The following is a 24,326-nucleotide window of genomic DNA, read 5'->3' on the forward strand; positions in this document are numbered from 1 at the left end:
TTTTGGCTTAGTAAAACTTTATTTTGGTCACTACAGTAACCTAAAACGCATGTGCCGTGCACTTGGCAGAAGAGATACAGGTTTAATAAAGAAATGCTCCTATGGTTCAACATTATCTGGTTGGACCGAATCACTTTGGATCCAACACAGGTATTCTCATCTGCACTAGAAAATTCATGTTATTAAAGCTTTCTAAAAAACATTAAACCTATAAATAGCATCTACTGTGCCTGAATTTTTTCAGCAGTAATACATCAGTTCTACAGGCAGTAATGCTGATGCCTCTAAAAGGTGTTTTTAGAGGGTTGTGTATCTATAGTGGGGATTGGCTTTTTCAAAACTATTGAAGCAGACTGGATCCTTGCATGCAAAAGCTAGAAAAGTGGGGAGAACAATTTCTACGTAGCAGGGGGATGAGGAAAAATACACTCTCTGTTCACAGGGAAAAAGAAATAGCAAAAGCAGTTACAACTCTTAAAGCTAAATAAACTAGTTAGGCAAGATTCAACAGTATAAAATGTCTTATGGGGAAGGTGCTGTGTTGTGTTCTGGATGGTTGTTGTCAGCAGGTTCCACATTGGCTGTTCAATCTGTTGTGCTGCTGGTGCACACTCTCTGCTGCTGTTCTTCAGATTGCTGTTGCTGTTGCCTTGCTTCCCCGCTGTCTGCAAGAGCAAAGTGTGTTTTAAACTATGTTTAATGTAACTGGGCCTACATGCCACTGTGTGATAGCTGTCAGATCAAGACAGGCAGTCTCATGAAACTTAGGCTGGTCTATCTCTTGTACTTCTTTGCATACCTTAATTTAAAAACCCTCCTCCCCCTCCTCTCTGTCCTCCCACTACTTCACATATTTGTGTTTTGGGAGCCTTGCTTTTGACTCCTTATTTGTCTTGATTTTTCTCCACGCTTTGTGCTCTGGCACTTGAAATAGCCAATGAGATATCTCTTGGGCACTTTCGGTAATGCCTGAGTTGCTCAGGCAAAACAAGTTTGCTGCAAAGAATATTTGGGGACCAGTCACCAAGAACTAAGCTTTGGAGACAGAAAGGGGCTGTTTTCTTTGAGGTTTGGAAGGGAGGGTGGGGGGGTTTTGGTTGATTTTTTGGGTTTTCTCATTTTTGTTGTTGTCATCATTGGTTTTTTTTTACTCAGAAACCTACTAGAGTTATTTAAAAGAACCAGGAGCAGATGAACAGGTGTTATTGCTTCTGGGGTTAGAGAAGCACACAAAGACAGGTGATTGTTCCTGGCACGTGCTTCCAGTATTTCTATAGATCAATCTATGTGCTTCCTTACCTCAGAAAAGAAACAATTTGACACTCATAAGTGTATTGAAGGCGATACTTTTTGCCAGCAGGACTCTCAAACCCAACACAGTCATAGACAGCATGTTCGTTTTCTCCACTTCGGTATCTGCTTAGTGACAGAGAAATGGGAGAGACCATGGTTGAGATCTGGATATTGTGATATTGGCAGAAAGTAGAAAAAAGCACAGATAATGGTTTCAGGAAAACAGCAGCAAAGGAAAAGATGTTAGTGAAACATGGCAACAACGGGGAGGAAGATGTCTGTTTAGATTAGATTTTGCTTCCTGTTGCTTATCTGTTACTAAACTAGCTACCTTGAAAAAGCAGATTGTGTTTGGTGAGTATGTTGTATTCTGATTTCTCTGCCCCTGAGAAAATAAATTTCCATGCGTTTAACCCCAACATAGTGACGTAACTTCACAATCTGTTTAGGTAACTAACCTTGTGCAGAGGTGTCTGTGGTGTTGCAAGACCTCTCTGTTACTGGTTCTTCAGCCTTTTCTGTAGCATGGTAAAGAAAAAGCATTATAAACTATACCCAAATTTTAAAAAGGATTAAACAAAATGTTCATATGACCCTTCCCATAGGAACATGTGAGCAGTGCAGTCTGAGGCTCAGAGGACCAGCCACTATTTCTAACATTAATTTGAGGAGAAAATTTCTCCATGCAATTGCAGGAAACAAAAGAATTCCTGAGTTGTTTTGTTCTTACCATTTGAATGAGCTTCATGACGACAAAAACAATCCCCTTCAAATATAAAAAGTGGTTTAGGAAAAAAAAACACAGCACCACTTTTTGTTGTTTTTAGAAAGGCTATTTCAGGCTGTGCTCCAGAGCTGCTGTGTAGTGAAGTATTTAGTTGTAAGTAAATGTACATTTTAAAAAAAGATTCTGTCTTTTTTTCCCCCCAAAAAAAAAGTAACGTCAAGTTGTTAAGACCATTTATTTTACATATTTTTAAATATCTTTCAGCTCTACCTGCTTAAGTACCAGATGTCTTTCCCATATCTGCTGGTTACCCAGGGCAATGCTTACTAGCAGGAGCAATAGCAAGCGCTAGAAGACGCTGCCTCCAGAAATAAGTTGCAGCTGTACAACAAAAATGTACCTGGTGATGTTGTGTTGGCTGTAATAGTTTTGCCGTTGAACTTGGCCGTGCAGGTCACCTCTGTGTCTTTCATCACACTGACCACCTTAAAAGTATTGTACAACCTCTCTGATGTGAAAATGGATGTACTCTGTTCATAGACGACCTCGTTGGAGGACATCTCCAAGCTGATGTTCTTTGTGTAGAAATTCCTTGCCAAACAAGCTGCTTTCCCAGTGTTGTCATCTTCTTTCTGTTTCTTTGATTTCACCACAATGACTTCTGGGACAGAAATATTTTGACTGGCTGTAAAAAAAACCATTGTTTGGGCATGATTTGATTTTATGGCAAGCTTGCCTTAGTGCTAAGTCACCTAAAGTTCATATATACTCCTAGCATTATCAATTACTAACTGCCTTTTTTTTTGTCATTATTCCTTACTGCTGCTTCCAAAAGATCAGATCAAAGACAGAAAGGGTGTGTGAAAGTAGATTTTTTTATAGAAGCTTTAATTACTCAGGATTGTAAACTTCCTTTTGCCAAATCTCATGCCTATATGTGAATTCTTTGTCTTATAAGGGACCTGCCAATGAGAAGATAATTTTTACACCTGTCACTCCAAGAATCAAATTATTCTGCTTTCCCAATGATTTAATTCCAAAAAATAACACTTCTATCAAGGACTGTCTTGCATATTTATGAGACATGAGGGAATAACTGTTTTTCCTTCACTCTCCCTCTCCTCCCCCAAATCTTCTGATGAGGCTAAAAGGTCTAACCATAGCAAGAGTGGTAGGGCAAAGAGAAGTCAGTTTGTTGCTTCACTGTTGTGCAAGTTACTCCAATGAATGACATTACTTGCAGAAATTAAGAACTGCTGCTGGAGTGGGGGACAACAACATGCTCAGATGCAAGAAGGATTTCTGTCTCTAAAATGGGAAAGTAGGAAAGAAACAATTGAATTACATATCTCCACTTCTCCAGGAGGTGAAGAATTTTCAGTTGTGGGGGAGGGTTTCCCCACTAGACATTGCACATGGTGTAAGACATTCCAACCCAGTCTGGAGACAATGAAAAGAGAATAGGATTGGTACTTGGTTCAACAAAATTCCTGTTCCTTTTCCAAAAAGTGTGACCTTCCTCATGTGCTGTGCCATATTGTTAGTCCCACAGCTCCAGGGGCAGACAGAAGTATAATGCAGAACTTGTATAATAAACTGATTTGAAGGGAAGAACACTCCGAGGCCTATGAACTTGATGTCCATGGACATGGACAAATCTTCTTACAATCTTAAAAGCTTACAAGTGTAATAAACTTCAGCTGTAGTCCTTTAGTCTAAAGGTACCAACAGACACCAAGCATGGAAAACGTGCCCTAGAACAAGAGTTTTGAAAGAACCTAAAAGATGCTGACAAGTTTTCGCAGGATTTGGGATCCTTGATCTCTCATGCATCTTTCAGGACAGTTACTCTGGAACTTTTAGATATATTTTTTCAGTTTTTGAAAGAATTTTAGAGTTGAATACACAATTCCAAACAACATACATGAAGGACAAAAGCTTGACAACTGCAAAAGCCTGAATTTCAAATATATAGCAGCAACATTCTCTGGGAATTTCTTGTAAGACATACAGTAATGAAATAAGATTGCTTAACATGAAGTGGATGTCTTTTAAGGAAACAGTTGGTCTCAAAATAATTTAGTATACAACAAATCATTATGATATCATGATTTTTTTAAAAAATAAAGTATCTTTGCCCTCAGGTCATAGGTGGAGAAACTAGGGTGATTCCACATACCAATGTCAGGACAAGGTTAGCAACATGAATTACAATAAAACCATGAAACTGAAGGGAATCACCTAGCATGCTTCCTTGTCAAAAAGGGCTCAGCTTCTGAAAGGCCATCAGACATATCATAAAAGATTGACATGTCCAATTTGACAGGAGCATTCTGATAGGTCTCTTTCCTAAAGAGAGGTGCATTAGGCTTTCAATTTTGCATAGTCTTGACCAGTCTTGCCATCTGGTCAAGAGATCCCTAAGGTCTAATATTTTGTTCATCATGGGGTGTTTTCTCAAGGTTTGATCAAGGGGCACTGATTTTACTCTCTTTCCCCATGAACCATGTCCCAGTACTGAGGAACTGAGGTGAAAGCCAAGTAGTACTCTGCCATAATTTCATGGGTTGGCTCTACTAACAGGCACAACTCCGTGCTTGTCAACACCTACAGCAAACATATACCCAACAGGAATCAAACATTCATTGACTTCATTTGACCTGTTCAGTTTAACCCAAACTCTGAACAATTTAGTAAGATTAAACTAGTACAGAAATGTTGTATAAGATTCCATTTATTGTTTTTGTACATTATCCTTCTCTCCTCTCAGTGCTGCCTTTCTAACTCTGACAGAATAGAAAGTCTTAGGAACTTAAATGTCAACCTTCACAGAAACTTTATTTCCCTTTAGACTGCCCAAGCATGACTTTAAAACCTAACAAGCACTATGAAAAGTTTATTAAGATGCCTGAGTGAGTGGATCAATGTTAGGTCCCAAAGAAATTCAGCATGATAGCAGACAGGACTTGCCCTTGTGGAGCCCAAATTCTTTGGCAACTCCTGAGAAGTGGGATCAGCATGCTTTTTATACTTAAATTGTCTAATTGCACATAGAAATATTATACATAGAAAGCCTAAAGTCTAATTAGCAACTTTAAAGCATGGGGGAGTGGCTGCCTGAATTTCAGGAGGAAGAAAAGGCAAAAAAAGGGAAATTCCAAACAATAACAACTCAGAAAAAGTTAACACATAAAGAATACCTACCTGGCTCCACGGTCAGTTGAGTCCCCTTCCCAAAGACAAGAGCAGCAGTTACGCACAGTTAAAACGCGTAAATCAAAAAAGGCTCATTTTGCTACTCGTCCTACATTCATTTCCTTTCTGGGTGCTGTAACATGCTTTTGCCAGAGCCTGTTAGCTATGTGCATGCTTTGCTATCTGAGAAGATCTTTAAAGGCTTTTCATGTTTTCTGCTCTCCGCTATTTCCAAACAGCCAGTGTACCAGTAAGCTGCTTCTCTGGCATAACTCACTGCGTAAGATATTCAGCAAGAACAAATGTAGACAATGCAATTGTAGTTAATAAAGCAGAATTTTCTTTATCAGACTCCAGAAGCCTCAACTAAGTCCCACTGTTTTACATTACCTGAAAATACAGCCCTGAATTCCTGCCACTGCTTGCTTTTTGGAGGGATTTGTGTATTACATTCTGTTAGTGGCATTTTATTAGCACAAAAAAGTTGTACTTATTTTTCCCTTTAATCTTACAAAGTCATGTTAAGAGCTATATATTCCATAATGTTATGGGCCTTAGTGTTCTTAATGAAAGTTTTATCTAGAATAAACAAAACCAAAACAAAACCCTTATCTGTCCTTAACTGAGCCTTCAAGAGAATATGCCTTGAGTATCCCTTAGTGACTATATAGACCACTAATGCACGTTTTCCATGTCATTTTGGTTTGGGGGATTCTCAGAAGATTCAGGTAATAAAGTATGCCTGTTCTTAGCATCTTAAAATGTATATTAGTATCTCCCAAAGAAATCCAAATTTAACAACAAAAGGGTCAGGTTGCCCAAATTCTGGAAATTTTGGCTTCAATTTATTAAGTGTTTCAACAGACACTGAATGACTTAGATGTTTCAGGCCCACTATCTTTTACTGTGAAACATAATCCTAAAGACTTTGTGCAGCTTTGAAAATGTCATCCTACCCTTAGCTAGAAAACCAGAAATCATTGAACAGCATGGAAATTTCACTCAACTGAAGTTTCATGTAATTTTGTACCAGGATGGCAGAGAGGATAGACAGACAGGAAAAACAGAGAAAGAAGGATTTAAAACATTTCAGAGTAGAGGAGAAGACAAGGCTAACATTCTTCTTGTCTGAAATGAATTGTTCTCTAACCCAAGTTGTGGGAAACTCATTGAAGATGTTTTAGAAATTTGAGTAATGTACTGCAAAAGTTTCCTTAAACTAAGAACACCTTGTTGCAATCAATGAGCCACATGCTACCTTCAGCTGATGAGAAACAAAGCTTTTCTTGTCAGCAGAAAAAACAACATACTAAACTTTTTTTTAAAAAAGACATAAAAGACCTTTTATGTGAGAAACAAGAGTATTATATCAGCATTTCTGTAAATGTCTGAAATGGCAATACTCAATATTCCACCTGCCAGTTACTCAATATTCCACCTGCCAGCTGTGTTTTGTTGGTTGCTTTTTCTTGCCAAAATTTATTATTTTCTATGGGACACTTTACCTTTTTTTTTTTTTTTTTTTTTTGACAAATATAAGCTTCAAATCAATGTAGACTGATGTTAAAATAATGGAATCTGTCAGTTTCTTCTGGTTCTACATTTATAACTGAGGATTCACTGGTTGGAAAGAACAGATCTTTCTTCAGAATGATAACTTTGTATTCTTTTATCCCTTTGGAATTGGAAGCGGACTTAAATTGTTCCAAAATAGACATTTATTCCCATGCAAGATATCCTACAGACCTGGACAGATATTAAACAGCACCTAAAGGAGTCCCATGCCCTTCTGGATGGGCAGGATGTTTTAGGTATGTAAAATTACATGAGACATTTTTGCAGCAGTTTAAAAACATGCAGACCTCTGAAAGTATCATAACAAGTGTTAAGGTATGCACCTGGATGTTTAGGATAACAAAGATCAACCTAACAAACTCCCCTGCTGACCCAACATTCACATTCCCACAGAAAAGCTTGGGATGACGTCCACCTTTTTTGTACATCATGAAATTCTAAATAAATATAGGAGGAACTAAGGCTTGTTATAATCCTTACTCACCACATCTGTGTTTTCAAAGCCTAGGCAACTTGGCAGCCAATTCTGGTTCATTCTAAGTGATCTTGGATATGAGGCAGTTGTGAAAAGCCCAAGGATATTTAACCTACTTCCTCCCCTGCCTCCATGCCAGTGGAATTACTTACCTGGTGACACTACGAGCATGGTGCCAGTGTCAAGAATTAACTTCTCATACCAGAGAGCTAAAGACAAAACATCTCTCCACTCTCAGCTCTTCACTGAGCTGTGCATTCCTGCTCAAAATGAGGCCGTGAAAATCCACTGAAGAATAGGAGACTTTATAGTAAATTGGGGCCAGAGTGCTATCCAGACTGGGAATAAATGATAACATGTTAAATTTAAGTGGTGCACACAAGGTGTTTGAGGATTATGGAGCAATGATAATATACAGAGGTAGCCCAGTTGTTCCTGTGAAGCCTTCCTAAGCAGATCAAGCTGAGGTTTCAGCCTGAACCCTGGTTCTCTAGGGATTATTGCAGCAGAAAATTCTTACAGTGAACATAAACCATTAGACTTCTTTGTCCTCCACCACCCCAATTTTAACATAATTTTTAGAAATAAAATAATGGTACTTACTTGGTTCAACTGTGAGAGTGGTCCCACTTCCAAAGGTAAGCTTATCTGTCCTCACACTGCTAATACTTATTCCAATAAATAACTCTTTCCTCGTGGTATTCAAAAATGTTGTAAAAACAGGAGAGGAAAAGCCAGATATTCGTCCTAATTATCCACGTGTACAAGCCCATGATGATATCTAGAGCCACATTTTCTTCTAAAACTGGAAAGAGAAAAACAATAATTGAATAGTTCAATGATCTCAAATAGCTTGAGTGAGTACAGAATTTCCAAATTCTCCCTCTCTTCCATCTTTTAGAAATCCTGTGAGCTCTATATTTCCAGGATAAATAGAAATACAAAAAGAATGTTGTATTCGTCTCATTAATTATTTCAGACATTCATCTCCTTTCTTCCCCAAAATATATTTCCTTTTTTTTCCTTCTTGGGGTTTTTGTACAGGACCCTATGTTGTTTATATCATCGTGCTACTCCAGCCCCCAAACACAGTGATATATTTCATTACAAAAACTGTCTCTTCCTTCTTTTTCACTACACAGAATTTTGGATTATACAGGCAGTCACATGACTTCTCGAGTGGTTTCTGACCCAACATACCACATGAAGAAACATGATATGGCTTTCAAAGAAAGGTCTAAAATAATACCAAAAAGGTTGAATTATAGGTGAAAATTTAGGGATTGCAGGAAAACTCTGAAAAGTCTTATGGAGTTAAGCTGGATGAAAAGTAGGAAAAAAAAAATCAGTACTTCTAGTTCTATTTCAAAGCATATATGAAAATTCTTCTGGGCTGCAGGAAGCTGTCTAATTTTTCACCTTGAATATAGTTTCAGTGCTCAGGATCATGAGAAATGATCTCATCTGGGGTCTTAGAGTTGGAGTCTGGGGGTCATTTGGTGTCTTAGAAAGTCTTTATGCTGTTTTAAATAAAATGAGAAAGTAGGAAAAGTTATTGTTCTTTGTTAGGTAGAGGCACTGTACCCCTGAAAGTGACTGTTAAAATGTAAAGGTGTTGTTGCAGATTGATCAAATCCTTCATGATGATCAATTTCTGCATCATTAGCACTATCTTGACCCTGATGGCAAGAGATGGACTCAGTCTCTGAGACTCTGCAGCTTCAAGAGCCCACTGCTCCCTTTTCTAACACAGGAGAGGCAGGCTGAGTCTGTGCCCATCAGGATGGGGAATAGAGGTTCCCACAATGACAAAGGCTGGGAGCTTGTGACTGCTGGCACCAAAAGGAAGGCTCTTGCTTCACCTGGGGTTTTGCAACTACAGAATAGATTCAGTGCTCTCATAGAAAATGAGGAGCTGGGAGCTCTGTCAAATGAGGTGTTGGAGCCCAAGCTCTTTAGAAGGGACAGACAAGGCAGGAGAGGCGGTGGGGTGGCGCTGTATGTTAGGGACTGTTATGATTGCCTTGAGCATAAGTGAAGCGAAGACAGGGTGGAGTGTCTTTGCGTTAGAATCAGGGGGAAGGCCAACAGGGCAGATGTTGTAGTAGGAGTCTACTATAGGCCACCCACCCAGGGCAGAGAGGTGGATGAAATATTCTATAGGTATTTAGGAGAAATCTCACGATCACTTGTCCTTGTTCTTGTGGGAGACTTTAACTTCCCAGACATCTGCTGGAAATACAACAGCAGAGCAAGGCCAGTCCCAGAGATTCCTGGAATGTGTGGGAGATAACTTCCTGACACAGCTGGTGAGAGAACCAACCAGAGAAGGTGCCCTGTTGGATCTCCTCTTTGTGAACAGAGAAGGACTGGTGGATGATGTGGCAGTCGGAGGACGACTAGGGCACAACGATCATGAAATAATAGAGTTCTCTATTCTTAGAGAGGCCAGGAGAGGGCTAAGCAGAACTGACATCCTGGACTTCAAAAGGGCTGACTTTGTCTTGTGTAGGCACCTGCTTGAAAGGATCCCTTGGGAGATGGTCCTGAAGGGTATAGGGGTCCAGGAAGGCTGGGCACTCTTTAAGAAGGAAGTGTTAATGGCTCAGGAACAGGCAGTCCCCAGGTGCTGTAAGAGAAGCCAGCGACAGAGAAGACAACCCTGGCTGAACAGGGAGCTTTAGTTGCAACTCAGGGAGAAAAGGAAAGTTTACAGCCTTTGGAAGAAGGGACTAACCACTCACAGTGATTACAAAGACGCTGTGAGTCTGTGCAGAGCAGAAATCAGGAGGTCTAAAGCCCAGCTGGAAATTACCCTGGCTTCAGCAATCAAGGACAACAAGAAATGTTTCTATAAGTATGTCAACAGCAAAAGAAAGACCAGGGAGAGACTCCATCCCCTGCTAGATGCAGGAGGAAACATGGTAACAAATGATGAGGAGAAGGCTGAGGTGCTTAATGCCTTCTTTGCCTCAGTCTTTAGTAACAAGACTAGTTGTATTGAGGGAATCCAGCCCCCTCAGCCAGAAGACAGAGACTGGGAGAACGACCCACCCACAATCGAGGAGACAGTCAGTGACCTACTGCATCACGTAGACACACACAAGTCTAGGGGACCTGATGGATACACCTGAGGGTGCTGAAGGAGCTGGCTGGGGTGCTCGCCAAGCCGCTTTCCATCATTTCCCAGCAGTCCTGGCTGACCGGGGAGGTCCCGACAGATTGGAAACTGGCCAATGTGACGCCCATCTATAAGAAGGGTCAGAAGGATGATCCAGGAAATTACAGGCCTGTCAGCTTGACTTTGGTGCCTGGGAAGCTGATGGAGCAGCTCATCCAGAGTACCATCTTACAACACATGTGGGACAACCAGATGATCAGGCCCAGTCAGCATGGGTTTAGGAAAGGCAGGTCCTGCTTGACAAACCTGATCTCCTTCTACAACAGGGCGACCTGCTTATTGGATGAGGGAAAGGCTGTGCATGTTGTCTACCTTGACTTTAATAAGGCCTTTGACACCATTTCCCACAGCATTCTCCTGGCAAAACTGGCTGCTCACAGCTTGGATGGGCACACGCTTCGCTGGGTAGAAAACTGTCTGGATGGCCGGGCCCGAAGTGTTGTGGTGAACGGAGTTAAATCCAGTTGACGGCCGGTCACGAGTGGTGTCCCCCAGGGCTCGGTTTTGGGGCCACTCCTGTTTAACACCTTTATCGATGATCTAGATGAGGGTATCGAGTGCACCCTCAGTCAGTTTGCAGATGACACCCAGTTGGGTGGGAGTGTTGATCAGCTCGAGGGTAGGGAGGCTCTGCAGAGAGACCTGGCCAGGCTGGAGCGATGGGCTGAGGCCAACTGGGGGAGTTTCAACAAGGCCAAATGCCGGGTGCTGCACTTGGGCCACAACAACCCCCAGCAGCGTTACAGGCTTGGGGAGGTGTGGCTGGAGAGCTGCCAGTCAGAGAGGGACCTGGGGGTGTTGATTGACAGCCGGCTGAACAGGAGCCAGCAGTGTGCCCAGATGGCCAAGAAGGCCAATGGTATCCTGGCTTGAATGAGCACTAGCGTGGCCAGCAGGGCCAGGGAAGGGATCTTACCCCTGGGCTAGGCACTGGTAAGGCCGCACCTCAATTACTGTGTTCAGTTTTGGGCCCCTCACTCCAAAAAGGCCATTGAATGGCTCGAGCGTGTCCAGAGAAGGGCAACGAAGCTTGTGCAGGGTCTGGAGCACAGGTCTGATGGGGAGCGGCTGAGGGAACTGGAGCCGTTTAGTTTGGAGAAGAGGAGGCTGAGGGGAGACCTCATTGCCCTCTACAGCTACCTGAAAGGAGGTTGCAGAGAGCTGGGGATGAGCCTCTTTAACCAAGTAATGAGTGATAAGACAAGAGGGAATGGCCTCAAGTTGCGCCAGGGAAGGTTTAGACTGGATATTAGGAAGTTTTTCATTACAGAACGGGTTGTTAGGCAGTGGAATGGGCTGCCCAGGGAGGTGGTGGAGTCCCCATCCCTGGAGGTGTTTAAGAGTCAGGTCGACATAGCACTGAGGGATCTGGTGTAGTTGGAAACTGCCAATGCTAGGTTAACGGTTGGACTAGATGATCTTCAAGGTCCTTTCCAACCTAGATGATTCTGTGATTCTGTGATTCTGTGACCATGAGCCACACAGAAGCACCAGAAAAAGTGATGAGTGTTAATGATGGAAGGCTCCTTGCTGCAGGGAACAGAAGCCCCCTCTGAGAGATGGACCTGTCACCTAAGGCGGTTTACTCCTCACCATGGACTAGGAATGGGGATATTGTTAAAAGACTTGCAGAACTTATTACAGCTACAGACTATTATGCCCTGCTCCTTTTCCATGTGGGTGTTCATTAATACTGCCAGAGGAATCCTGGAAAGTAGCAAGCAGACTCTGTGGGTGATGGTCAAAGGCATGGGGGCCCACATGGGTTTTTCTTTGATCCTGCTGATGAGGCAGAGGGTGGTGAGAAGGAGGAGTGGATGGATCCTGCTGGTCAACAGTTGGTTGCACAGCTGGTATTGGCAAAAGGGACTTGGTTTCTATAACCATGGGACTCTTTTTGAGGATTGAGGACTGTTTGGGAGAGATGGGATACACCTGACTAAGTGAGATAAAAACATATTTGCCAACAGGCTGGCCAAACTAGCTTTAACCTAGGAACAACAGGGGAGGAAGAGGATGTTCAATAATCAAGTGAGAAAGTGGTGGGAAGGGTTGGTACAAAATGTATGAGGAGTGATATGAATAGGACAAACTTCATAATTTAAAAAAAAAATGTTGAAAGGGGTGCACTTCAACTGTGTGTATATACATAAGGAAGCATCTATGGGGAAAAAGAAAGCCCTCAGACAGTTTCTGGGAAATCAGCATGGTTGAATGCCTCTTTAAAGTGCCTGTGCACAAACACATGCAGTATGGGGAACAAACAAGGGAAATCAGAGCTCGGCTAGTAGTTGCAGGACTCTGATTCATTGACAACATAGAGACGTGGTGGAATCACTCATATGACCCAAGAACTGAAATGCATGGTGAAGTGCAGCTTAGGGCACATGGCCTGGATTCCTCTCCAACATGGCCCATTTTTAACTCTGTGACCTTGTTGCTGAGCTGTGGGATCATGGAGATGTGGTGGGGCAGATTACAGAAGTACTGCAGGGGATGAAGGCAGGCTGGGAAGGCGAGGAGGGCGGATTGCCCTTTCTGGGAGGGAGCAGCTGGAATGCATGTTTTTGTATCAGCCAGCTGATAATGTATGGGTCAGGATTAGAAAGCAGATCAGCATGGGTGACACTGTGGTGGGTAGCTACTACAGATCACCTGATCAGGAAGAAGAAGTAGATAAGGCCTTCTTCAGACAAGTTGAAGAAGCCTTACGTTCACTGGCCCTGGTCCTCATGGAGGACTTGAACTATGTCAAATGTCTGTTGGTGGGACAGCACAGCAGAGCACAAGCAGTTTTCTGGAGTGTACTGATGGAAACTTCCTGACACAAGTGACTGAGGAGCTGGACATCTTACTTGCAAATGAGGAAGAATTGGTGGTGTATGTGAAGGTCAGGGGCAGCCTTGGCTGCAGTGATCATGCAGTGTTTGAGCTCAGGATCCAGAGAGGAGGAAGCAATGCAAAAAGCAGGACCGCAACCCTGGGCTTCAGGAGAGCAGAATCTGGGCTCTTCAGGGATCTGTTTGTAAGAATCCCATGGGTTGCAGTCCTGGACAGAGGAGGGATCTAGGAGAGCTGCTTGATTTTCAGAGATTAGCTCCTTCAAGCTCAGGAATGGGTCATCTTGACAAAGCAGTAAGTCAAAGCAAAGGTGGTAGAAGGCCAAGATGATGAACAAGGGGCTCCTGAATAAACTCATAAATGGTAAATACAAAGGGACCACATGTGATTCAAAGTCCTTGTTGTGATGTCTAGTACCTGGTAGATTACTAGTGGGAAGTATCCTTTCTAGTCTCCTGTTCTTGTTCTTCATACATCTGCTCTGGACACTGTTGGATATGAAGTTAAAAGGATCTTTGTTCTTACCAAAGATGTGTGAACAAATCTTACCTCCTCTGTGCTCTGAGGCAAAGAGAAGAACATAATGCGAAGCTTAAACTGAAACATCTAAATACAGTAGGTTAATCCCCACTTGTTCAACTTGAGCTGACAATCAGATATCTAAAATGATGTGCTTGCAAGATCCAAGATCTGATGCTGAATGTTGAGGAAACCCGTCTTGCACAGAAAGGTCTTTCTGCTGTCTCAGTCATTCTGGGAATCAAATTTGTGTATGTTCATACAGTTGTCTGAGGAAAAAGAGACCACCTAGGGCACCATGTTTCCACCTTCAAGAGCAGCCAGTGAGTGAGAGAATTTGTGTATAGTGGTTCAGTCTTTTTCAATCACTGTGGTACGTAGTCCACACCGTGATAGACAGTTCTACAAAAACGTTGCTTTTTTCAGTGCCAGGTGGTGTTTCCTCTTTCATGTTGTTTGAAGAGCTGGATTTTATTTTCCTCTTCCTCTACACTGTTCTATTTCTGAACAATCTAATACTGTTCCAGGGAGGTTTCTATACACTAAAAATAACATCATCAACATTGGGGGGTTTTTGGCAGATAGGGTAGTATTAATCTCTCACTAAAATATTGCCTGTGTGTGTCAAAAAGGAATATTGTTCCTTTTGAGTTGTTAGAGCTGTTCTGACCTAAAGGATCCAATTAATGATTTGTCTTTTAACAAACATCAAGAGAGTTAAGGTGAAATACTTTAAAGGATATCTGAGGACCAGATGCCCCAGTCTTATCAATTTTCATCTTAGTTTCATTCTGCATTTCCTAACTATTTCTCAACCTTCAATTATTTATGTTCTCAAAGCCTATTTTCATGCCAAATAAAAAATCAGTCCATGTTTATGAATTGTTCAAAACTTATTTCGGTTTAGCTGCTGGTGGTTTAATGGACTCTGTTTGCTTTGGTGTGCTAAAGTTGCTTATTTACTCAGGTATTTAATTTCTAATATTTCTTGTTTGAGGGTTATTCTTGTTATAAGGGTCTTGAGAGTTTTTTCCTGATTACATGCATCATTTTTTTCTCAGCTTCTTTGATCTTGTGAACTAGATTATTTGATCACTGACTTGGCTATGCTTCTGACTTCTGATTTATTTATATGTGCCTTTAGCTGAGTTTGAAGGGGAGGAATATCTAGCTATGGGTGACTAAAGTTGGCTTTTAACTAGATTTTTATCTTACTTTAATGATTTTGATTAATGGTTATCTGGAATTGTGGAGCAGTTTCTGAATCCTCAAACCCAGTTCTAAGACACAAAATGAAATAGCATTATTTCATCCTGTTCACAAATCTGCGTGGTTCCATGCTGTATTACTCAACAGGTTTATTTGCATTATTGTTGTTACCAAGGTGTATTTGTCATTTTTAATCACTGTTTTTAATAACCAGTGCTGCTATATTTTCCATTGTTAACATGGGCATGTTCATGGGCTATTCCCTTTATTGTGTCAAATTGTTTTCTCTTCCTTATTGCCTCACTCCTCCAGGAAAGCTGTTGAGTTGGCTGATGTGATACTTTCAGTCTCTTGAACTGTTGGCGGGACAAAGAGAACAAGCTCTAAATATCTCCTGCAACAGGCCTGGGTACATACAGGTGCCTCTCCCACATCCTTTGCTTTCTGCCAAATCTTCCCAGAGCAGGGCGACTGCATCCTGCTTGTCACTGAGATCTCAGGTGTAGTTAAACAGAATTTTTCTATTTGGGTAGCCACAGAAACACACCTGTCTTCACAGCCTCCCGCAAGCCACATGCTCGGATGTGTTTGGTTTAAAAACCGAGTTCTGCCTTTGTGGTTTTTTCCTCTGTTCTGGTGCATCCCCTTCAAAAAATTGTAGGAGGCGCTCCAATACCACCAGGGATGTGTGTTAGAAAGAATGTTTAGGCTATCTGTGTTCCACGAGGTGATACTGAAGACCTCTCCTTGAGTTATTCTTCAGAGGAAATGAGAAGAGGAGGGAGCCCCCCTTTCCTCTAGAAGAGTGTCCTAGGCAGATGAAGATCTGTTTTGGAGGGGAACTAGCAGGTGGTTTGTTCATGCATGGTTGTCTGAATTCCTTCAGCCCTTGCTGAAAGGTCTATCCTGCTTCTTTCCAGAAGAAATTATGCTGGCCCTTCCAGCATAATTCTTCTTGACCCCTCAAAAATCTCCATTTGTATTTTAACACAATGTCCTTTTTTGGGAACAGCGTGCTCTGAGCCTAGCTCCCAGCATGTCCACCTGATTTCATTGTACATTTATAAGAGGCTGTGTTCATGGCTTTTATTGGCAAGGAGAGCTGCTTGGATTTAACCCTCCTCCTTCCAGTTCTGCCCTGGCCTTGCCTGTGTGTCAAGCACCGGGCCCTTTTCCAGCGCTCTGGTGCTGCAGAAATAGGCTGCCGTGTCTGCAGCTGCTGGCAAGAGCACTTCCAGGGAGAGCTGGTTCCTGGAGGGGTCTGCAGAGCTGGTGACTCGTGTCTGGAAGGATGAAGTGATGTGCTGGAGTCACGGAAAAGGATACTGCAACACCACAGGCTGCACGTCTCTGCCAGGAGTCTGACGGATCCAGGCCCAGCTGCAGCTGCTGTCGGTGATGCGTACACCAGAAATGTGGTGGGTAAGTGTGAGAGACTCTGAGACCTTCCCCATTGTGGGACCAGAGGCCTCTGTCTGCACCTGAGAAAGGGCACCTGTGGCCCCAGGAGACAAGGATGAACAGGCAGGAACAGCTCAAGTAATTCATTCATCAATTCCACCACCTCCCTGAGCTCCACCTGCCTGTGATCTCCAGGAGCCAGCAGATGCAAACACACATGCTCACAAGCTCTTGCTCCCATTATAGTCTCAGATCTGGGAGAGAAGCACAGACTTCCCCTTTCTCCAGTGAGCTCTCACTGTACTCTCTGTACTTTCCCTGTTTCCTCTGCTCGCTTCTCAGAGAGCAAATTCTCTGGAACTGAGTCAACCTGAGCCATGGCCAAGACCAGAGCAGGGCAATTCACATACCTCACCAGCTGGGCCATGACTGGGAAGCTGTCCTCATGGGAACCGAAGGAAACAGCAAAACCTCTTTCCAAAGGTGAAGCGGTTTCAGAGTGTGAGAGGAGTGAGGGTTGGCATGAGACATAGGAAGAAGGTAAGCAGAAGAGGTAGAGCAGAAGGGGAAGAACCAATTAAAACATCCGTGTTAGAATCAGACATTTGAAAACTGTATGCTGTAACTCCAGAACTCTCTGGGAGTGGCACTGAACAGCTGTGGGAATAGGCTCCTTTCTGGCTCCAAGGCCAAAAGCTGGGACCCTGGCAGGAAGTTTGTGTTAATGCTCAGCTATATTTCCTGTCCTCATGGGAATGGCACTGAAGGAGCAGGTAGAGTCCCAGGGGCGCAGGGCATGCAGAGAAAGAGGTGTCTCAGACCAGGAATTGTTCTGGGACACCATGACTTGACCTTGAAATGCTGCTGCATACTTCTTTGTAGTACCTGAGTAGCTGCTGATGGACATCCACTCGAGTTTGCCACCAGGTGCCTGACGGTGGCCACCAAATATCCAAATGCCTGGTGAAGCCGGATCCACAGCAGGAGAGGAACATGGAGTCCCTGGGCACTCGCAGCCCTCCACAACCCTCCACCAGCCTCAGCTGTGGTGCTCAGTGACAGGTCAAGAGGCAATGTGCAGCCTAATATGACACTTTTTCACTCAGGATGATCAAGCACTGTCACGGGTTATCCAGAGAGCTTGTTGGGTGTCCATGTTTAGAGCTATTTGCAAGCTGTCTGGAGATGGTCCTGGGCAACCAGCTCTAGATGACCATGCTGGCTTTGCGTTGCAGAGTTTTTCATAGTGGCAGAGGGGGCTACAGCAGTGGCCTTCTATCAGAAGTTTCTTGAAATCTCCCCTGGCTCCAAGTTGGACCTGCCTCTGGCCAGGGCCAAGCCAGTTAGAGATGGTGGCCATGCCTCTGTGATAGCATATTTAAGAAAGGAAACCTGAGCAGGGGTTGGGGACTTTGAGGATGAGTTACAAGAAGGACACCTATGCAAACACCGAGGTTAGTGGAAGGAAGGAGGAAGAAGGAGAGAAGGTGTGCAGGAGCAGAGACCCCCCTGTATCCTGTGGCGAAACGGCAGGGCCTAACCCCTGTCACCTGTGGAGGTCACCAGAGGAGCAGAGATCTGCCTGTGACCTGTGGAGGACCCCGGACTCTGTGGGAAGAAGCAGCCCCCGCTGTTGGAGTTCGGCACTGGGAGGACTGCAACACGTGGGCATGACTCATACTGGAGCATCCCATGGGGAGGACTCACATGAGAGAGTTTGTGGAAAACTGTCTCCTGTGAAAGGGACACCACGTGGAGCAGGGGGGAGAATGCAGAAAAGTGTTTCCCCACCACCTTGAAGAAAGAAGGGACAGACTGACTGAACTCCCTATCCCCTGCCCCTGCACCGCTGGGGGAGGAAGTAGAAATATCCAGAACAAAACTGAGCCCGTGAAGAAGGGAGGGGTAGGTAGAGGTGTTTTAAGATATGGTGACACTTCTCACTATCCCATTCTGTCTGTTAAGTGTTGTCCTTGTTTTCTTCCCCTAACGAGCCTGTCTTTTCCCTGTGATGCTTAAAAGGGTGAGCAACACCTCTCTGTCCTTATCTCGATTCCTGAGCCTTTTGATTAATTTTTCTCCTTCCCAGTGCTGGTGGGGAAGGGGTGAGCAAATGGCTGCATAGTGCTCAGTTGCCCTCCAGGCTCAAATAACGACAGTGTCCCGGCTTGAGCAGGGGGCTTGGACCAGATACCTCCTGAGGTGGCTTCCAACCTCCACCTTTCTGTGATTCTGTGAAAGACTCACAGGCACATTCAGGGCTTTGTGGGTGATATGTGTCAGGGCACAGAGGAAAAATGAAAATTGGACATTAGTCCTCCCCTGATGACATCCAGAAACAGCTTCTTACAGGAGCATTGAAGAAAAACTCAGTGTCCTCTTCTGGCTACAAGTTTCAGTGCTGGAACTCAAGAGAGAAATGCACAAGTGATACAAATGTAACATGGGTGGGTAAAAAAGTAGCACACAGAGGACTCAGGAGAGCTCTTCAGCTTGGGCATGTTTGCTGTATTTCTGGTGTTTAGTCTTCTGTTCGGTCTTAGAGTTGTTCTCTGAAGGTGCAGACCCAGGTCCCTGCACATGTGACAGGGTTGTACAACCCCGTAGCCAAACCCAGAGCCTGGCTTTGGAAGGATGAGCAAGAACATGCAGCCCCATTGGCCCAGGTGACTGGCTGCTTCCTGGAGACAGAGAGGCCAACTGCTGGCCACAGCCTGGTGCTGGGGGCAGGGCTCCTGGAGACAGTGCAGGGGATGGGATGCAATTCCATTGGGAAATGAGTGGCAGAGGCCCTCCCTTTGTCCCTCACAGCCACCCAAAGGCCCCTGCCAGGGAATTGCAGGGGATACATGGCAACACATTGGCAGTGCATGAGGTGAGGAGGAGAGACTAGAGGTCTTCCCACTAAGCAGGACACAAGAGGACTCCCAAAGCATTTCCAGGCCCCAAAGCTGCCTCTTCAAAGCTCTGGCTGCCCATCAGGCCTGATGCTGTCCTTTGAGGCTCCCCAGAAAGGGCATAAGAAAGGGGAGCACATGAGGAGCCAGTGTTGCTCCTAGCATGGTAGAAGAGTTGAGACTAATGGACCTCTGAAAAATGTCTATCCTAACCCTCCTGCTCCAAGCAGGATCAACAAGACCAGGTTCAATGGTCTCTTTGGGATGGAGTTAATTTCATTCATAACAGCCTGTATGAGCAGCTGCAGTTCTTTTCTGACCAAAACCATGTTGACAAGACACCACTGTTCTAGCTATGGCTGAACAGCACTTATGCAGCGTGAGGGCCTTCTCTGTTAGTCACATTCCCCACCAGCTGTACAGATGACCCCAACCACACAAAGAGATATTCCGTACTGTATGAAGTAGTGTGAAGCAGTAAATCCAGGGAAAGAAGGAGGTGTTATGACATTTGTCTTTCCCAAGTAACTGTTACGCCTCATGAAGGCCTGGAAATGTCTAAACATCTGCCTGCCAATGGGGATTAGACAATGAATTCCTTTGTTTGCTCGGTTTGTGCGTGCAGCTTTGACTTTACCTATTAAAGTCTCTTTATCTCAACACACAAGTCTTCTCACTTTTACCCTTCTGATTCCCTCCCCCATCTCATTGTGGGTGACTACGCAGGCAGCTGTGTGGGGCTCAGCTGCCTACTGGGGTTAGGGACCGTAGGCTGCCCACAACCTTGTCCAGTTCAGTTTTGAAGATCTTCAGGAATGGAGACTGCACAGCACATTGACAAATCCCCCATGGCATTTTCTTCTCTGTGCTGAACCAACCCAGTTCCCTCATTCTCTCCTGGTATGTCAGACACTTCCCTCTTCATCTTCATGGCCCTTCATTTCATGTCCATGTCTTTGCTGTACTGAGGAGCCCAGGAGTGGACACAGTCATCTACAGTCTCACCAGTGCTGAGATTAACAGTAGTCCAGCCCAACAAGCAAGGAGTAAGGGGAAGGTGGTTATAGATTTGTTCTGGTTTCTCATTTTCTTACACTGATTTGATTCGCAATAAATTAATTAATTTCCCCAAGTAGGGTCTGTTTTGCCTGTGGCAGTAATTGCTGGCTGATTTCCCTGTCCTTATCTCGACCCACAAGATGCCACAAGTTCCCCTGTACCTGCCATTGTGTGACACCAGCTTCTGCTTAGCAGCTGCCAGGAAGAAATGCTGAGAGATCTGTATTCCCTGGCAGGGGGTTCTCTGAGCACTGTGCTGCAGAGCTGCTCCACGGTGCACCAGGCACCACAGTAATACACTGCTTCATCCCCCTGCTTGGCTGCCTGCATCTGCAGTGTGAGTCTGTTCTGGGAGCTCAACACTCTTCCCTTAAAGCCACCCTGGAGACCTTCTGCATAGGCATCACCGTCCCTGTAAATCCAGTCCAGAGAGCCACGTGGCCCCTGCTGGTACCAGAACATGATGTAGCTGCTCATACAGTCTCCCCTCGTGCTGCACTGGAAGGTGACTCCATCTCCCTCTTGCACGGCCACTTCCCTGATGTGTTGCTCCAAGGCCACCTGGCCAGTGACTGCTGCAGTGAGGAAGAACAAGCCATGATCACGCCAAGATTCAGCAAGGGTCAGGGCAACGCTGGTGGGGGCATTGTGATGGCACTGGAGCTGGAGGGGGACTAAGTCGTTCTCTGTGAACCCAGCTGACAAAGATGGGCAGAGGAATAGAGCTGGTACCATCAGTCAGGGGTGACGAGGAAGGAGACACCACGTTTCCCTCCCTCCTTTTCATTGTCACGCAAGGAACTCTTTCTGATTTTCCCATTCAAAGCAGGTAAGTTTTGCACCATGGCAGAGAAATCCCTTTGGCTTTGCCAAGCTGGGATGGTGAGAAACCCACTCTCCTGTCCCTGAACCTGCTCTGAATGAGCACAGGAGGGACAAGCACCTCTCCCAGGCAAGTGGGGCCTGGGCCCTGTGCTGCCATGCTAAAACCTGGCCTTGGCAAGGTGGGCTGCAGTGCCCCATGAGCAGAGTGTCCAGCCCAAGGGCAAAGCATTAGGCCCCCCGAGGTGGGAGCAGCAGGTGGGTGCCCTGCCTGTCCCCACCCTGCAGAGGAGGCAGGCTGGGCTGAGGGGCCGAACTCAGAGGGACAAGAGGAGGAGGCCTCTTCCCACTGTGCCCCGCTGGGATGGGTGAGGAGGTCGAGCCCCAGGCACTCAGGCTGCCAGCGCTCAGCACAGCTCCACAGAGCCGTGCAGAGCACAGGGGCCTGCTCAGTTCCTGGGGGGAGCAGCACCCCTCCTTTCACTTCCCTACGAGGGGCAATAACCCCACGCCCAGGGCAGGCCACAGGGCCAGGCCCGCTCTGCCTCGCCTCTCTGCAGCTTCTCTCTGCCTGCAGAACAGCTCTGCCCACATCTTCCCTGCCTCTGCCTCTGTCACTGCAGTCACTCCTAGTCCCTGCGAGTCCCTCCTTCGCTCTGTGACAACACTGAAGGTGAGAGGCAGGGCCTGGAGGAGCAGAAGAAGCTGAAGCTGTGGGCACACTCCCGGCTGTCTCTGGCCATGCTGGCCCTCAGTGTACACACATGAGCAACACCAAGCACACAGCAGAGACTATTCATCATGCCCAGTGGAAAAGCTGCTCTCTAGTGAAGCTTCTGCACTTGCACTACTCTGGGGCTCCCTGAACAATATGAGGTCTCAAAATCTAACTCAAATCTGGCTTTCCATGTCCAAATCTTAGTTCTTTCATGCTTAATACTCTTCTTGCTAGAAAAACCTCTTTCCCAGATGCTTCCTGCCTGTGGGAGAGCCTGAGAAGGAAGGAAGAAGGTTAACATGTTCATGGGTTTGTGTGTGCTTGTGGGAGACTCTGCTGATGCTGCTGCTGCTGCACATCTGTGCCTGTTTCTGGGAAAAGCCAGACCAGACCAGGCTTGAGAAATGTGGGAAGAGACTTGCCTTGCAGCAATCACAAAAGGCCTGGCTGGATTTAACTCCCTTACTTCCAGTTCTAGCCTGGCCCCTCCCTGTGTGTCAAGCACTGGGCCCTTTTCCAGCTCTCTGGTGATGCAGAAATAGGCCACCATGACCACAACTGCTGGCGAGGGCACTTCCAGGGAGAGCTGGTTCCTGGAGGGGTCTGCAGAGCTGGTGACTCGTGTCTGGAAGGATGAAGTGATGTGCTGGAGTCACAGGAAAGGATACTGCAACACCACAGGCTGCAGGTCTCTGCCAGGAGTCTGACGGATCCAGGCCCAGATGCGGCTGCTGTCAGTGATGTGTTGTCACAGATGGAGTGATGCTCCTCAGCCATAAGAGAGAAATAACAATATGCTTATTGATATAAACAAGACATTGAACAAAGGTTGACAATAAATGCGACAGTGTTTTAATAAGATTCAATGGCAAGGTTCACTCGATTTTTACTGCGTAGAGGACATGGTCAGACAGAACTGTCAGCGAGGCCCACCCATCGAGTCATGACATTCAGACAGGACCCATTTGCTTTCTAAACCCCTTCTCAGAGAGGAGTCCAGGTGGGGCTGGATCCAATCCTAGTCCCAGACTTGATCAATGGTTTATTTGTAAAGGACTGTATGTGTGCACTCCATCCTTGATATCCCTTAGCTAAGATCTCAAACTTCCAGCACGCTCATTCCCAATGCACTTACCGAGTATCTGACATGAAAAGGATTCTCTCAGCCTCGAGGAGTAACCCTGAGCGGTGTCCCTCCCTCTGAGCCCAGGCACAGTCCACTCACTGACTCGGCACTGAGATGGGCCCTGACCCCTGTGAAGACGCCGCAGGGGACAGCAGGGGAGGAGGAAGCTGATGTTGTTCAGTCACAGCCCAAGAATGGCCAGGAAGGCCCAGAAAGGCCAGAACCAGCTGCGGTGCCCAGTGATGGCCCCTCTCTGCTTGGGAAGGCTCCTTACCCACCTCAGCACTCGTCGGCTGCAAACCTTGTGCAGCCTGTGCTGGGCCCAGCGGGTTTGTGTCAGAGGTTTGTCCCCATCTACCCCGAGCCACAAGGTGGGCAAGGACCGTGCCGTGAGCACGGCTCTGCCGTCCACTCCTCCCTTCTCTCTTGCAATGCCACGCTCGGAGCAGGCGAGTGGCTCTGGCAGCAGGTTTGTGTTAAAGCTCCGCTGGATTTCCTGTCCCCGTGCGAACGGCACAGAAGTAGCGGGCAGAGTCCCGGGGGCCCAGGGCACGCAGCGACAGCGACGACTCGGACCGGGAATTGTCCCGGGACGCCGTCGCTCGACCCTGCACTGCTGCCCCGTACTGCTTTGGAGGACCCGAGTAGCTTCTGATGAAGGACACCCACTCGAGTCTGTCACCAGGTCTCTGACGGTACCACCAGTGATCGCGAGTCTGGAAGGCGAAGCCGGCCCCGCGGCAGGAGAGGAGCACGGAGTCCCCGGGCGCTCGCAGCCCTCCGCCGGCCTCCAGCAGCCTCAGCTGCGCCCACACCCCTGCGGACGGAGAGCGCAGGCAGCCGGGCAGGGCGCGCCCACGGCCCGAGGCCGTTCCCCCGCCGCCCCGGCAAAGCCCCCCGGGCCGGCACAGCGCCAGCCGCCACCCGCCTCTGTCCCGGCCAAGCCCCGCGCCCGGGCCAACGCCCGCCTGCCCTCCCCGGGGCTGAGCCGCGCCTGCTGCCGCCCGTCCGGCCCGAGCCGCGGCCCCAAAGCCGCCCTGGCCTCCGCCTCGGCCTCCGCCTCCTTCCGCAGCCCCGGGCTCGCTGCCCTCCCCGCCCGGCGCTCACCTGCCGGCCCCGCGGCCAAGGCCAAGGCCAGGAGCCACGGCCCCAGCCCGGGCGCCATCATGCCCTGCCGCGCCGGGGCCGGCCGGGGCCGCCGAGGAGCCGAGCGGAGCCGCGCTCGGGCCCGCTCCTGCCCGCCCCGCCGCCTCGGCCCCTCGCCGGGGCAGCGCCGACGCCTGTGCCC

At 46.5% G+C, this 24,326-nt stretch overlaps 1 protein-coding gene and 2 gene segments (V, D, J or C); all 3 read right to left on the bottom strand.

Annotated features, from left to right (window-relative positions):
- Window positions 1-24,315, bottom strand: LOC141934250 (Ig heavy chain Mem5-like). The gene is made up of 7 exons (XM_074849595.1): window positions 24,146-24,315; window positions 23,532-23,855; window positions 5,225-5,281; window positions 2,421-2,705; window positions 1,752-1,811; window positions 1,300-1,416; window positions 1-665 (listed from the first exon to the last, which is right to left on the bottom strand). Exons 1-6 carry the CDS (start codon window positions 24,204-24,206, stop codon window positions 1,301-1,303), a joined length of 903 nt encoding a protein of 300 aa, XP_074705696.1. The 5' UTR covers window positions 24,207-24,315; the 3' UTR covers window positions 1-665; window position 1,300.
- The window catches only part of LOC141934241 (M1-specific T cell receptor alpha chain-like), a 293,413-nt gene that overhangs the window by 95,170 nt on the left and 173,917 nt on the right, over window positions 1-24,326 (bottom strand).
- Window positions 19,812-23,517, bottom strand: LOC141934242 (T cell receptor delta variable 2-like). The segment is given in 2 exon segments: window positions 19,812-20,944; window positions 22,581-23,517. Coding segments are annotated over 2 exon segments (558 nt in total).

The sequence above is a fragment of the Strix aluco genome, chromosome 24, assembly GCF_031877795.1.
Source record: "Strix aluco isolate bStrAlu1 chromosome 24, bStrAlu1.hap1, whole genome shotgun sequence".
In the NCBI taxonomy this organism is placed as follows: domain Eukaryota; kingdom Metazoa; phylum Chordata; class Aves; order Strigiformes; family Strigidae; genus Strix; species Strix aluco.